The sequence below is a fragment of the Hemitrygon akajei genome, unplaced genomic scaffold (assembly GCF_048418815.1).
Source record: "Hemitrygon akajei unplaced genomic scaffold, sHemAka1.3 Scf000061, whole genome shotgun sequence".
In the NCBI taxonomy this organism is placed as follows: Eukaryota; Metazoa; Chordata; class Chondrichthyes; order Myliobatiformes; family Dasyatidae; genus Hemitrygon; species Hemitrygon akajei.
In genome coordinates, this window is record NW_027331947.1 from 79,900 (window position 1) to 96,331 (window position 16,432).

Consider the following 16,432-nt stretch of genomic DNA (forward strand, 5'->3'; position numbering starts at 1 on the left):
GCGCCCCTTTGCCCTGAGGCTGATTCACCATTATAACTTGTGGAGATTGGCCGCCTGGGTTGCTGGTTCGCAGGGAGAGCTCAGTGAAGTGTGTCCGTCTTAGAGGGGCACAGATAGTTGGAAAATGAGTAAATGGCCGACAGTTCGGGAAGTTACCTGGACTCACTGCCCAACATCGGAGCTGCCGACTCGACACTGGCCTCAGTACTCACCGATTTTCTGCCCAGGGCGGGAGGCGAGGACCCTCGCCCTACCACTCTCGATCCCCCAGATGATCCGCTTCAACAACGAACGGGATAAAAACAAACCACCGCCCATCCGGGGGCTGTGAGCATGCGTGGGGTGATTACCGCGTCAGAGAGGAGGGTCGCCCCAGGGAGCAAATTCCAGTGACCGACCCAGCAGACTCGGTGAGGAAAAACATACACGCCCCTCATATCTCCATTAATCTACCCCCCTCACCTCAAATGGATGGCCTCTTATCTAAAATATTTCAACCCTGGGAAAAATATATCGTCTCTCCACTCTATCCCTCTCGTAGTCGTATAAATGTCCATCCAGTCTCACTCCAGCCTGCGCCACTCTGGAGAAAACAACTCAAGTTTGTCCAGCCTCTCGTTATAGTTCATGCCCTCTAATCCAGGCAGGGTCCTGGTAAACCTCTTCTACGCCCTCTCCAAAGTCCCGACATCCTTCCGAGAATGGGGGCGACCAGAACTGTATGAAACACTCCAGATGTGGTCTAACTAGTTTTATAAAACTCCAACATAAATTCCCAACTTTTGAACTCAATGTCTCGACTAATAAGGACAACCACGTCATTTGCCGCCTTACCCCCCCGATCAATCTGTGCAGTCTCTTTCAGGGAGCGATGAACTTGGAGTCTAATATCCCTCTGATCATCAACACTGTTCAGGGTTTTGCATTTAACAGTGTACTGTCTCCTACATTCGACCTACCGAGCTGCCAAGATGATCATCAATAATCAAATCTCACTGAGATTTCTCAGGTCCTGTTGAATTTGTTACCAAGTGCACAAGTACGTGAAGGTACAGGGACAGAGAAACACTGACCTGTGGCAGCATCACAGGCAAGTACATTCAAATAACACACAGAACAAGCAATTATACAATTATCTGTCAGTAACAGTATAGAAACGTGTTTTACTTCATCCTGCTAATAGGACCAGAACAACAGGGGCTGAGCGGCGGCTCATCTCAGACGGTTCGGTGTGTAGGTCTCACAACCCGGACCGACCCCGGCAGATTCTGTGAAGGAAGCGAGGCGAGGCCGCCAGTTCGGGAAAGTTCATCCCCTCCCCTTCAGGTTTCACCGATCACCTTGTGTTTCTCTCTCCCTCCCCCACCCCCACCTTTTATTCTCCAGTCCTGCCGAAGGGTTTCGGCCGCTAATGGTACTCTTTTCCATAGATGCTGCCCGGCCTGCTGAGTTCCTCCAGCATTTTGTGCGCGTTGCGCGCATTTCCACCATCTGCAGATTTTCTCTTGTTTGAATTCGGGTAAGTTAAAGGGACTCACTGCGCAACATCAGACCTCCCCGCTCGGGACGGGCTTCAATACTCACCGTAGGGGAATTCTTGCTGTCGCCCGGCAGAGAATAATCCATCACCGGCTCCCCGCCCCTGGGGGCAAGGATCCCGGCGGATGCGGATCCCGATCCCACCGCCGACCCATTAGAACAAAGAACGGAACTCCCTTCCCGTACTGAGCATGCGCGATGTCGTCAGCGCGTTATCCGAACGGTGGGCGGGGCCTCGGAAACGAACCTGCAGATGCTGCAGCCCTGCGGTACAACGGGATCACGTGACGGGTGGACGGTCTCCCACGTGACTCGGTGACTCCGCTCCTCGCCCCTCACACGCTGCCCGACCCCTCTCATCGCATTTCAAACATTATCTCATAATTACAATAGATATATTTTAAAATTTCCCTCTGCATCTTCCCCGTCCCCATCCCTTTACCCCCCGGGTCACAGTTACGGGTTTGAATCCCATCCCGGTCCGGCACACATTTTAGACCCAAACCAGAATTGTGCAGGTTTTATTTAAATCAGTCTATGTTTCTATTCACATTTCCCCGGCCTCACTGGACAGGAACACTGAAACATCAAGTGAGAAACAGCAGGAGGTGGCCATTCAGCCCCTCTAACCATCAGCAAGATGGCGGCTGCTCTCCCATCTCAGCCACATGTTTCTGCCCGATCCTCATTTCCTCCATCCCTTCGGTCTCCACACATCTGCTGGCCTCTGTTTTATGTGAGGACGATCACTGAGTCTTCACCGCCCTCTGTGGTGGGGATTTACAGACATTCACCACCCTCGGAATGGAGACATTTCCCCTCATCTCAGTCCCGGACAGTCCACCCCCTTTTTCAGAGACTGGGATCCCTGGTTCAACCGGTAATGATGTTGTGCATTTCAATGTGTTCACCTCTCAGTCCTCGATTCTCTAAATGAAAGGGTTATCACATTTGATCTTTCTTCATATGATGACCCCACCACTCCAGGGATCAGTCTGGTGAATCTTCATCGCACTCTCTATAACAAATACTCTCTAACCTCTTTGTTGATCCGCTGTGGAATTAATTTCCATCTTCTGCAGCCCCGTGTTGCCCCACCCACTCACCTCCCACCCCTGTCACTATTTCCACCTCTCCACCTCCCCCATCACCTGGATCCACCTCTCACTCCCCAGCTCTTGCCCCATCCCCACCCCTCACCTCTTTTCTCTGACTATTTCCCGTCCACACTCAGTCCAGAGGGAGGGTCTCGGTCCATTTCCCTCCACAGATGTTGTCCGACCCACTGAGTTCCTCCAGCAGTTTGTCCTTTGGTCTGTATAACCCGTGTTAGTATGGGGAGCGGGATTTTACACCATATTCCGAGTACAATCTCAACAAAGCCCAAATAATTGTTAAAGTCATTTTCACTATTATACCTAATAACTCTTACAATAAATACAATGAACCTTCTACCTCCCTCCCTACCCACTGCACCTCAGTCCCTCAACATTTACTCAGACTCAATGTTTCTGTTTCTCCTACAGAAGTGGGTGATCTCACATTTCCCACACTGGGCTCCAGCTGACCTGTTGTTCCCACTCACTCCTTTTGCCTCCGTCTCCCCGAAACCTCTCGACAACACACACAGAACATCGAACAGTACGGTAGCAGAACAGGCCATTCGGCCCAAAATGTTTTGCTCAGCTAATTAAATTAGGAATCAAAGGGCCAGCTAATCCCTTCTGCCAACTCAATGTCCAGACGTTCCTCACATTCATGCGCTGATTTAAATATCTCTTAAAAGTCACCAGTGTGCCAGAACCATCACCCCGGCAAGCACATCCTAGCAACCCACCACTCTCTCTGTTAAAAACACTTGCCCCTCAAACTGCCCCCTCTCACTTTAAATACATGGCCTCTTGAATTAGACATTTGTAACCAGGAAATAAAATACTGTCTGTCTTCTCTATCGATGTCTCTCATGATCTTATACACCTCCATCGTCTCACCCCAGCCTGTGCCGCCCCAGAGAAAACAACCCGAGTTTATACAAACTCTTGTTACTGCTCATGCCCTCGAATCCAGGCAGCATCCTGGTAAATCTCCTCTGCACCCTCTCCATAACTTCCACATCCTTCCTATAATGAGGTGACCAGAACTGAACACAATACTCTAAATGCGGTCTCACCAGAGATTTGTAGAGTTGAAACATGACCTCTCTACTCTTGAACTCAATCGCCCTGTTAATGAAGCCTTGCATCCCACAGACATTCTTAACTACCCTATCAACCTGTGTAGCGACCTTGAGGGATGTATGGATATGAACCCCAAGGTCCCTTTGTTCATCCACACTCTTAAGGAACTGACCATTAATCCTGTACTCAAATCTCCTGGTTTGTCCTTCCAAAATGCATCACCTCACACTTGTCCGGATTGAACTCCATCTGCCATTTTTCTGCCCAACTCTGCAGCCTGTCTATATCCTCTTGTAACGTTCGAAAACCTACAGCTCCATCCACAACTCCTCCAATCTCCCTGTCATCCGCAAACTTACACACCCATCCTTCCGCCTCTACATCCAGGTCATTTATAAAAATCACAAATAGCAGGGGTCCCCGGACAGATCCCTGCGGCACTCCACTGGTCACCGACCTCCAAGCAGAATACTTTCCTTCCACAACTACCCTCTGCTTTCTTCCTGTAAGCCAGTTTTTTATCCAAACAGGCAAGGTTCCACTTATCCCATGCCTCATGACTTTCTGGATGAGTCTCTCGTGAGGGACCTTGTCAAATGCCTTGCTAAAGTCCATGTAGACCACATCGACTGCCCTACCCTCATCAATTTCTTTTGTTACCTCTTCAAAAAACTCAATCAGGCTCGTGAGGCACAATCTTCCCTTCACAAAGCCATGTTGACTATCCATGAGTAGACTGTGCTTCTCCAAATGCTCGTCGATCCTATCCTTAAGAATCCTTTCCAGTACTTTGCAGACCACCGAGGTAAGACTCACCGGTCTATAGTTCCCAGGTTTCTCCCTATTAACTTTTTTAAACAAGGGAATTACATTTGCCATTCTCCAGTCCTCCGGCACTTCCCCTGCAGCCAAAGAGGATTCAAAGATCATAGCTAATGCTTCAGGGATCTCTTCTCTCAATTCCCACAACAACCTGGGGTGTATCATGTCCGGCCCTGGGGATTTATCAATTTTGATGTTTTTAAAAAGATCCAGCACTTCTTCTTCCTTAATCTCCACATTGTCCAGCACACAGGCCTGCTCTACTTCGACCTCATCCTGATCAAGATCCTCTTCTCTTGTGAATACTGAAGCAAAGTATTCATTTAGGACCTCCCCAACCTCCTCCACCTCCAGGCACACGTTGCCCTCTTTATCCTTTAGCGGTCCCACCTTTGTTCTCGTCATCCTCCTATTGTTCACATATGCATAGAACACATTGGGGTTCTCCTTAATCCTACATGCCAAGGCCTTCTCATGCCCCCGTCGAGCTCTCCTAAGTCCTTTATTTAGCTCCTTCCTGGGTACCCTATATTTCTCATGAGCCCCACCTACTTCCTGCCTCTTATATCTAACATATGCTTCTTTTTTCCTCTTGACGAGTTGCCTCACATTTTTCGTCAGCCATGGTTCCCTTTTCCTACCATTTTTTCCCTTCTCTCAGTGGGACAAACCTATCCTGAACTCAGCTCAAGTGGTCCCTAAGCTTCTTGCACATTACTTCCGTGCTTTCCCCTTTGAACATCTGTTTCCAATTTACTCTCGCTAGTTCCTGCCTCATCCCTTCAAAGTTAGCCCCTCCCCAGTTAAGCACTTCACCATTTAGTCTGATTTTATTTCTTTTTCATAGCTAGGCTGAAGCTAAGGGAGTTGTGGTCACTCTCACCAAAATGCTCCTCCACCAAGAAGTCTGTCACCTGACCAGGTTCATTCCCCAGAACTAGATCCAGTATAGCCTCTGCTCTCGTCGGCCGGTCCACATACTGTGTCAGGAATCCTTCTTGAACACACCTAACAAATTCAGCCCCATCTATCCCCCTTGCACTCAGGAGGTGCCAGTCAATATGAGGGAAGTTGAAATCACCCAGAACTGCTACACTGTATTTAGTGCACCATTCTAAAATCTGCCTACTTATCTCCTCCTCGGTGGCCTGAGGGCTATATGGGGGCCTATAGACTACTCCCAGCACAGTGATTGATCCCTTCCTATTTATGACTTCCACCCAAACTGACTCCGTGGACACTCCCTCTGCAGCATCCTCCCTTTCTATAGCCATGATACTATCCCTGACCACCAATGCCACTCCCCCGCCTTTTCTACCTCCCATCCTATTCCTTTTGAAACACATGAACCCGGGGAACTGCATCATCCAATCCTGCCCTTCCTCCAACCAAGTTTCAGTAACGGCCGTAACATCATAGTTCCACGTACTAATCCATGCTCTAAGTTCATCCTCGTTGTTCCTAATACTTCAAGCATTGAATTAGACACATTTCAACCCCTTTAACTGGCTACAATTATGTTCTGTCCCCTGCCTGTCCTTCCTCATCAACTCAGAACTCTTAGCATCATGCCCTTGTCCTTCTACCTTAATCCCTGCACTCACATTCTGATTCCCACCCCCCTGCCAAACTAGTTTGAACCCTCCCCAACAGCTCTATCAAACCTGCCCGCCAGGATATTGGTCCCCCTGGGATTCAAGTGCAACACATCCTTTTTTTTTTACAGGTCACACCCGCCCCAAAAGCGGTCCCAATGATCCAGAAATCTGAATCCTGCCGCCTTCTTCATTCTCTCAGCCATGCATTTATCCTCCACCTCATTCTATTCCTATTCTCACTGTTGCGTTGCACAGGCAGTAATCCCGAGATTACTACCTTTGAGGTCCTGCTTCTCAATTTACTTCCCAACTCCCTGTAGTCTGTTTTCAGGACCTCTTCCCTTTTCCTATCTATGTCATCGGTACCAATATGTACCGTGACCTCTGGCTGTTCTCCCTCCCGCTGCAGGATATCTTGGACGTGATCAGAAACATCCCGGACCCTGGCACCTGGGAGACAAACTACCATCCGAGTTTCTTTCCTGTGTCCACAGAATCGCCTGTCTGAACCCCTGACTATAGAGTTCCCTATCACTACTGCCTTCCTCTTCCTTACCCTCCCCTTCTGAGCCACAGGGCCAGACTCTGTCCCCCCTCCAGCAGAACTCAAACAGGAGTACTTATTGTCAAGGGGTACAGCCACAGGGGTACTCTCTAGTACCTGACTCTACCCCTTCCCCCTCCTGACTGTGACCCACTTCTTCAGTCTCCCGTGGCCCCGGTGTGACCACCTGTCTGTAACTCCTCTCTATCAACTCCTCGCTCTCCCTGACCAGACGAAGGTCATTGAGCTGCAGCTCCAGTTTCCTAACACGCTCCCTTAGGAATTGCATCTCGATGCACCGGGTACGGATGTGGCCGACCACGACGCCAGGAGACTCCAGGACCTCCCACATCTGACACCGACCACAGAAAATCGGCCTCACACACATACAACTTCCTTTTGCAATCAACAACTGCCTCGCCTCGTCCCGTTACTGCCGAAGCCCGTTGAGCCAAAGCCCTTTCACTCTGCTGCCTCTCACTCCGCTGCCCGCTCCCAACACTGCCCGCTGGATATGGCTGCCTTCTTTTTAAACTGTTTGCATTCAACAGGCTGACGTCACATGCCTGCGTAGTCTGGCCTCTCTCTTCCCCCAAGAACTCAAAATGTCTTCCCGCTGGAAATCCTTTGGTGCTCTCCCGCTGCCTTCTTGTTCCAAATCAAAAAATCTTCGGTACCCTCTCCTGGGCCATTGAAGTGCTTTCTGGAATGAGGCGACCAGAACTGCAGGAAATACTTCAGTTGTGGCCTAACTCGAGTTTTAAGAAGTTGCAACATAACTTCCTGAATTTTGAATGCAATATCTTGACTTATAAAGGCAAGCATGTCATTTGCCTTCTTCACCACCCTGTCAATTCCAGGGAGCGATGAACTTGGAGTCTAAGATCCCTCTGATCATCAACACTGTTCAGGGTTTTGCATTTAACTCATACATTCGACCTACCGAGTTGCCAAGATGATCATCACTAATCAAATCTCACTAAGATTTCTCAGGTCCTGTTGAATTTATTGCCAAGTGCACAAGTACGGGAAGGTACAGGTACAGAGAAACACTGACTTGTGGCAGCATCACAGGCAAGTACATTCAGATAACACACAGAACACAAATTATACAATTCTCTGTCAGTAACAATACAGAAAATGTTTTATGTCATTAACAATATGTTGTGTCAATAGTCATAAATATACATTTTGTGTCATTAACAATGTATAAAATTACGTTTTTTTTCAAAAGCAGCCTTGGAAATGTTGAATTTAGTCCCTCAGCCAAATTGTTGACACAGTTTCAGAAAAACTGGGCTCCAAGCACTGGTTCTTCAGACCCAAGTAGGGTCTGGTTTTTCCTTCTCATTAAATACACAGAGAACTGGAACAGAAACAGGCCCAGATCTCTCAGATCGCAAACTCTCCATCTAATGGAAACATCCTCTCCATGTCCACTGTATCCAGGCTTTTCAGTATTCGGTAGGTTTACTTAAACGAGCACCAACCCACCCTCAACTGATCCTTAATAAGTCAAGATATTGCATTCAAAATTCAGGATGTTATGTTGCAACTTCATAAAACTCGAGTTATGCCACAACTGAAGTATTTCCAAACAACTGAGACCAGACCAGAAACACTCTCTCAACACCTCATAAGCCCAAGCAGCTCGATCCCCAGATCCACTTTAACTTAGTCAAATTCTGTGATAGGGTCGCACAGCTGAACGTGACACTTACCGACCCCAGAATCCTCGCTCATCGTCCCCACATCAGGGGTTCCCCCACAACCAATGTCCAGCAAGCCGAGACTTCTGATTCACTGTGGAAGGAGGAACATTCAGACCCAGCTACAGAAGTACTGACCTGTTCAAATCCTAAATACTGACAGATCCATATTCCCGGAGTCTACACCCCAGGATTACAGTTCAAGCACCAATTTTCCCAGGACTCCCTTGCTGCCGGTAACATGCTGCAGTGTCCCGGCCATTCAGAGTTCAAAAACTAACACTCCTGCATCAACCTGTGGCAGAATGGGAACCTGATAAACCTCTGACTGGAGCAGATATTGGGCTGGAAAACTGGGCGTGGGTCACCAGCAGGCAGGGATACGTTTCACGTTGTCTGCAGCAGCTAAACTGAAATCACTTTATCATTGTCCGATTGTTAAATGAGATTTTGCCCAGCACAATTGGCCGTCACATTTCCTGTAGGCTAACAGGAATAACAGGCTTTTCATTTCAAATTGAAATTAAATGCTGGAAACTCGGTACATCAGATTGGATCTGTGGAAAGAGAAACTGTGGAAGACTCAGTATCAGAACTGTTGCTGCCCAATCTGATGAACGGTTCCAGCATTTTCTCTTTTTACTTTAAATGATGCACAACTATTGACTGATTACCAGATGTTTGTGACGGCCTGAACAAAGTTGCACAAATTTAAGTCCCACATTCATTAGTTTTCTCTGCATTCCAACACAGGGTTAATACAGTCGACACAGTGAATGCTCACAACATCCTCCCCACCCCACTATCAGTCTGTTCCATCTGCTCCCGAGGCCACTAACTCTCAATGAGGGGAAGTGACCGGAGAGCGATAAAAATGTGCACCACTCCCTGCAGATCCTGCGGCTGCTCCTGGCAACAGGAAAATTGCCTCTCCAAACATGACCAAAACAGGAAATATCAGACTCAACTGTAAACACTGGGAGTTTCTGTCTGACAAAGATTAACACAGCGGCCATTTGGTAACTTTCAAACTAAAATTGTAGAGACTGTCTTTATCCTTCCTCATTTTGTATTAAATAAATCCTCTGGTAGTTCCAGGTAACAAACACCGATTTCAGAAATAACTCCGTGAGACAAAAGACTTCACAATGAAGGCAACGGTAAAAGAGAGATTGTCGATATTTATCATCGAGGTGGTGGGATGCAGGCCGGACAGAGGTTGAACAAGATGGGCAGGGATTAAGCAGATGGAACGGGTGGGAGAAGGGATCAAAGACAATCACTGACGACCCTCCAGCAATGCACAGACACTGAATTAACAGTGCATACTACTATTTACTAAAATGACAAAGACAGAACAACAGGAACTTTGGCATTTACCCTTCTCCCCGAAACAACTTTTATCAACACACCATAGAAAGTATTCCCAGGTTCGATGTGAAGGTCTCACAATCCGGACCGACCCCGGTAGGTTTTGTCCAGGAAGCGGGGTGAGACCGCGAGTTCGGGGAAGTTAACGGGACTCACTGCCCAGCATCGGTCGGGACCGGACTCAATACTCACGGCATGGATCTTGTCGGTCCCGCTCCGCAGAGAATGATCCGACCTCCCGGCTCCCCGCCCGAGGGGGCGAGGACCCTCTCCCGATCCGGATCCCGTAGATCCGCCGCTCCGGATTCGCTTCAACACAAAGAAAAAAAATCACTGCCCAGCCCGGGAATGTGAGCATGCGCAGTGTGCTTAATGCGTCATCAGAGCGTGGGCGGGGCCTCGGAGACAAACCCGCAGATGCTGCCGATTCAAGTCAAGTCACTTTTATTGTCATTTCGACCACAACTGCTGGTACAGTACACAGTAAAAATGAGACAACGTGTTTTTCAGGACCATGGTGTTACATGACACAGTACAAAAACTGGACTGAACCACATAAAAAATAACACAGAAAAGAAAAAAAACTACACCAGACCACAGACCTACCCAGGACTGCATAAAGTGCACAAAACAGTGCAGGCATTACAATAAATAATAAACAAGACAATAGGGCAGTAAGGTGACTGTCCAGGCTCTGGGTATTGAGGAGTCTGATAGCTTGGGGGAAGAAACTGTTACATAGTCTGGTCGTGAGAGCCCGAATGCTTCAGTGCCTTTTCCCAGACGGCAGGAGGGAGAAGTGATTGTATGAGGGGTGCGTGGGGTCCTTCATTATGCTGTTTGCTTTGCGGATACCGCGTGTAGGGTAAATGTCCGTGATGGCGGGAAGAGAGGCCCCGATGATCTTCTCAGCTGACCTCACTATCCGCTACAGGGTCTTGCGATCCGAGATGGTGCAATTTCCGTACCAGGCAGTGATGCAGCTGCTCAGGCTGCTCTCAATACAACCCCTGTAGAATGTGATGTGGATGGAAGGGTGGGAGATGGACTTGCCTCAGCCTTTGCAGAAAGTAGAGAGGCTGCTGGGCTTTCTTTGCTATGGAGCTGCTGTTGAGGGACCAGGTGAGATTCTCCGCCAGGTGAACACCAAGAGATTTGGTGCTCTTTACGATCTCTACCGACGAGCCGTCGATGTTCAGCGGGGAGTGCTCGCTCCGTGCCCTCCTGAAGTCAACAACCATCTCTTTCGTTTTGTTCACATTAAGAGACAGGTTGTTGGCTCTGCACCAGTCCGTTAGCCGCTGCACCTCCGCTTTGTAAGCTGACTCATCGTTCTTGCTAATGAGACCCACCACGGTCGTGTCATCGGCGAACTTGATATATGGTTCGAGCTGTGAGTTGCAGCAGAGTCGTGGGTCAGCAGAGTGAACAGCAGTGGACTGAGCACACAGCTCTGGGGAGCACCCGTGCTCAGTGTGGTGGTGTTGGAGATGCTGATCCCGATCCGGACTGACTGAGGTCTCCCAGTCAGGAAGTCTAGGATCCAGTTGCAGCGGGAGGTGTTCAGGCCCAGTAAATACAACTTTCCAGTCAGTTTCTGAGGGATGATTGTGTCGAATGCTGAACTGAAGTCTATGAACAGAATCCGAAGGTATGTGTCGTTTTTGTCCAGGTGGGCCGAACTGCCAAGATGAACATCACTAATCAAATTCACTGAGATTTCTCACGTCCCGTTGAATTTATTGCCAAGTGCACAAGTACGGGAAGGTACAGGGACAGAGAAACACTGACTTGTGGCAGTATCACAGGCAAGTACATTCAGATAACACACGGAACACAAGTTATACGATTCTCTGTCAGTGACAATCTATAAAAATGTTTTATATCCTTAACAATATATAAACTACATTGTGTCATGATCAATATTAAAATGTGCATTTTGTGTCAATAACAGTCTTGGAAATGTTGAATTTGGTCCCTGTCTCCATTCCTCCTGTAATCCACAACCAGCTCCTGTGTTTTTGTCACAATGAGGGAGAGGTTGTTTTCTTGACACCACTGTGTCCTGGTGATGACTTCTTCTCTGTCGGCTGCCTCGTTATTATTTGAAATTAGGACAGTCAGTGTAGTGTCGTCAGCAAGTTTAATTAGCAGATCGGAGCTGTGGGTGGCGACAAAAGTCATGGAAATACAGGGAGTAAACGAGGGGTCAAGGAGACACCCCTGTGGGGTATCTGTGCTGAAGGTGAGAGAGACAGAGGTGAGGGAGCCCACCCTTACGCGTCGAGCTGCGGATCTGCGGAACAACGTGAACAGGAAGCGAGATCACGTGACGGGTGGAGGGTCTCCCATCCCAGGCAGTGACTCCAGCTGCCCACGACTCTGTGGAAAGAAGCAAACGCCGCTCACATCTCCTCTCACCTTAAATGTATTAGACATTTCAACCCCCAGGAAAAATATATCGTCTGTCCACTCTATCTATTCCTCTCCTCATCTTATAAACGTCCATCCAGTCGCACCCCAGCCTGCGCCGCTCTGGAGAAAACAACACAAGTTTGTCCAGCCTCTCGTTATAGCTCATGTCCTCTAATCCAGGCAGAGTCCTGGTAAACCTCTTCTGCGCCCTCTCTAAAGCCCCGACATCCTTCCGAGAATGGGGGCGACCAGAACTGTATGAAAAACTCCAGATGTGGTCTAACTAGTTTTATAAAACTGTGTTACGAACTGAAACGTTTTAGAAACGAACCAGCAACAATAGAGTTCACACTGGAGTCTGGTTTTGATGTTAAAACCACTCTCTTTATTAGTATCTACTTATAATATAGTAACTTAACGAAATAAAGGGAAGTTAACAGTGTTATGTGTATATATGTGTAAATGTAACTCCCAGACTATCGAGCCTGAGGGAACAAAGCTCAGAGTCTTGAGATGGTAAAGTAGGAAAGTTCAGTAATCCACGGAATAAATCATGGGAGAGAGATATATGTAATCCAGGGTGAAACGTAGAGAAAAGGCCGTTACATCAAAATAACCGTCGACGATGTTCTTATTCGTTGAATCCGTCCACATACGAGTTATCAGCCAAAGTGACCTGTCACGGAATACCATCTTCCCGGGGTTACCACACAACATACTCAGGCAAGGATTAACACAAGATATTCCACAATCCACTCCTATGGATTATACGAAGTGACAGCCACAAACATTCGTTGTGGTTCCGTGTACCGATTATCAACCCACTCTTGTGGGCATAGGAGAGTTCCAAGCCTCAGCTGAAACTAACTGAAGCGATCAGCTTTACCAGTCTCTCTCTCTCTCTCTCCCTCTCTCTCTCTTTAGACTGGCCGACTGCCCGTCTGCGGATCGCTCTCTCTCTCTTATGGTTCAGTCCACAGTCAGCGCTGTCAGCCTGTGACTGACGTCATAGTCCCGCCTCCTCACGCCGGCGCTCTTAAAGAAACAGTCACTGTACGACCGCAGGCTCGTAACAGCCGCAACACAACTTCCCGACTTTTGAACTCAATGTTTCAACTAATAAAGACAACCATGTAATTTGCCTTCTTAACCACCCGATCAATCTGTGCAGTCTCTCTCAGGGAGCGATGAACATGGAGTCTAAGATCCCTCTGATCATCAACACTGTTCAGGGTTTTGCATTTAATAGTGTACTGTCTCATACATTCGACCTACCGAGCTGCCAAGATGATCATCACTAATCAAATCTCACTGAGATTTCTCAGGTCCTGTTGAATTTATTACCAAGTGCACAAGTACGGGAAGGTACAGGTACAGAGAAACACTGACTTGTGGCAGCATCACAGGCAAGTACATTCAGATAACACACGGAACACAAATTATACGATTCTCTGTCAGTAACAATCTGTAAATATGTTTTATGTCATTAACAATATATAAAATAGATTGTGTCATGATCAATATTAAAATGTGCATTTTGTGTCAATAACAGTCTTGGAAATGTTGAATTTGGTCCCTGTCTCCATTCCTCCTGTAATCCACAACCAGCCCCTGTGTTTTTGTCACAATGAGGGAGAGGTTGTTTTCTTGACACCACTGTGTCGGGGTGATGACTTCTCTGTAGGCTGCCTCGTTATTATTTGAGATTAGGCCAGTCAGTGTAGTGTCGTCAGCAAATTTAATTAGCAGATTGGAGTTGTGGGTGGCGACACGTCATGGGAATACAGAGAGTAAAAGAGGGGGCAAAGAGACACCCCTGTGGGGTATGTGTGCTGAGGGTCAGAGAGACAGAGGTGAGGGAGCCCACTCTTACCACCTGCCGGCGATCTGACAGGAAGTCCAGGATCCAGCTACACAAGGCAGGGTGAAGGCCGAGGTCTCTGAGCTCCTTGTCGATACTTCACGCCTTCGTATGGCTACTGCTCTGCCCATGACTGCAAGGAACTGCAGAGAACATCAGAGAAACAAGCCTCCCCTCCATGGACTCTTCCTACACTTCCCCTGCCTCGGAAAAGCAGGCCATGTACTCAAAGATCCTCACAACCTGGACATTCTCGCTGCAAACCCGCTCCCCCATCGGGGAAGAGATACAAAAGCCTTAAAGCGCGAAACACCAGGCTCAAGGACGGTTTCCTGTCTACAGTTACAAGCCAAATGAATGATAAAATGGACTCGGCCTCACAATGTAACTCGACGTGTCTCTGCACCATATGTCTAGTGATTGTTTTGCCAGTTTCATTTTTCATTTTAAGAATCTTTTTTATTGATACATAATCTTCTACAGCTATAAAATGATACAAAACGTCAAGAGATTAATATGTATACAATTAATAAAGCTGAAAAAAACTGATCGTAAAATATAAAAATGGAAAAAATATATATAGAAAAATAAGGGAAAAAAGTACCCCATCTAACTCGGAAAAAAACCCAGTATCCACAAAAAAAGAGGAAAAATCCATTAGGAATGAACCCTCCGGAGCAATACGTTTGACCATCATCTAAATTTTTAAAAAAAGAATCATCAACCGCCATTTCATATTTATTAAAAAAAATTGGACGGAAACCATATAGCATAATTCAAATTAAATGAAAATATTTGGCAAAAGAACCCCATCTTCTCTCAAAATCGAATAGAGGATCAAAAGTTCTACTTCTATTTTTCCCAAACTAAGACATAACATTCCTTGAGAAAACGATTCAATTAATGTAGGGGAAGAAATATCTTTCCATTTTAATAAAATAGCCCTTCTTGTCAGTAGTGTAACAAATGCAATTACATGTTGATCTGAAGCTGAAATACCCTGAATATGATGTAGAGCTATTCCAAATAGAACAGTCAATCTATTAGGTTGTAAATTAATTTTCAGAGCTTTAGAACTTGCAGAAAATGAAGATTTCCAAAACTATTTTAATGAAGAACATGACCAGAAAATATGTGACAAAGTAGCTACTTGAGTTTTACATCTATCTCAGCATTTATCTATGCTAGGAAATATTTTAGATAGTCTCCCCTTTGTTAAATAATAACGGTGAACAGTTTTAAATTGAATTAAACAATGGTTGGCACATACAGAAGAAGAATTTACGTTTTTCAAAACTCGAAGCCAATCTTCATTAACAAAGGTCATATTAAGTTCTCTCTCCCAATCTTGTTTAATAATTAGTGATAGGTTCTCGTTTTGTAACAAAAATAAATTATAAATTCTGCCAATGGAACCTTTCACTAAGGGATTCAATTTCAAAATGGTATCCAACAAATCAGATTCTTGTAAACAGGTAAATATTGTTAAGTATTGTTGTTAAAAATGTTTCACCTGCACATATTGCAAAAAAATGTGTATGAGCGAGAGAAAATTTGTTAATTAACTCGTCAAAGATCATAATGGACCATCAGAAAATAAATCCGTAAAAGAATGGATCCCTTTATTTTTCCATAGGAGAAAAAGGGGGTCAGTTGTTGAAGGTATAAATGAGAAGTTTCGATGTAAAAAACTAGTCATCTTAAATTCTTTAAAAATTTTTAAAAAACGAAACTGAACCCAAATCCGTAGGGATTGTTTAATAACCGCGTAAAGATTTAAATTTGGAATTTTAGAGAGCTGTAAAAGTAATGGAGCTCCTAATATTGAAGTTAAATGAAATTGTTTAACTGCTTTTAATTCCAAATCAAACCATAATGGATTTTGGTTCTTATCAAGCCAATATAACCAAAAACATAATTGTCTAATATTCACAGCCCATTAATATAGTCTTAGAGTTGGAAGTGCAAGTCCACCATCTTTTTCAGATTTTTGTAAATGATAGTTATTAATTCTTGGACTCTTATTGTTCCAAATAAAGGAAGAAATAAGTGAGTCAATTTGATCGAATTTTCTTTCAGTTAAAAAGATTGGTATATTTTGGAAAATACATAAAAATCTAGGTAAAATCATTTTCACAGCATGAATACGGCCTATTAAAGAAAAAGTAAGTGGATTCCATCTAGAAAATTGTTGTTTCATGGAGTCCAATAAAGGAACTATATTCACTTTATAGAGATCTTTATATTTTTTAGTAATTATAATACCTAAATAACTAAATGTATTAACAATTCTAAAAGGAATATCATTATATATACTAACAGGGACATTTAATGGAAACAATTCACTTTTATTCAAGTTAAGTTTATATCCAGAAAATTTAGCGAAATCTTTGTGT

At 45.7% G+C, this 16,432-nt stretch overlaps 1 protein-coding gene and 1 pseudogene across 2 annotated transcripts in view; one reads left to right on the forward strand and one right to left on the reverse strand.

Moving 5' to 3' along the window:
* Positions 1 to 10,059, reverse strand: part of LOC140721804 (NACHT, LRR and PYD domains-containing protein 3-like) — a 50,071-nt gene extending 40,012 nt beyond the window's left edge. Inside the window, exon 1 of one of the 2 annotated variants that reach the window (XM_073036616.1) lies at positions 9,953 to 10,059. In XM_073036616.1, the coding sequence (XP_072892717.1) occupies positions 9,953 to 9,957 (5 nt within the window). In that variant the 5' untranslated portion in view covers positions 9,958 to 10,059. Of the gene's footprint in view, positions 1 to 1,584; positions 1,707 to 9,952 lie in introns of those variants that run through there. The other variant, XM_073036617.1, reaches the window with a different exon arrangement.
* The window catches only part of LOC140721759 (uncharacterized), a 53,040-nt pseudogene continuing 46,563 nt past the window's right edge, over positions 9,956 to 16,432 (forward strand).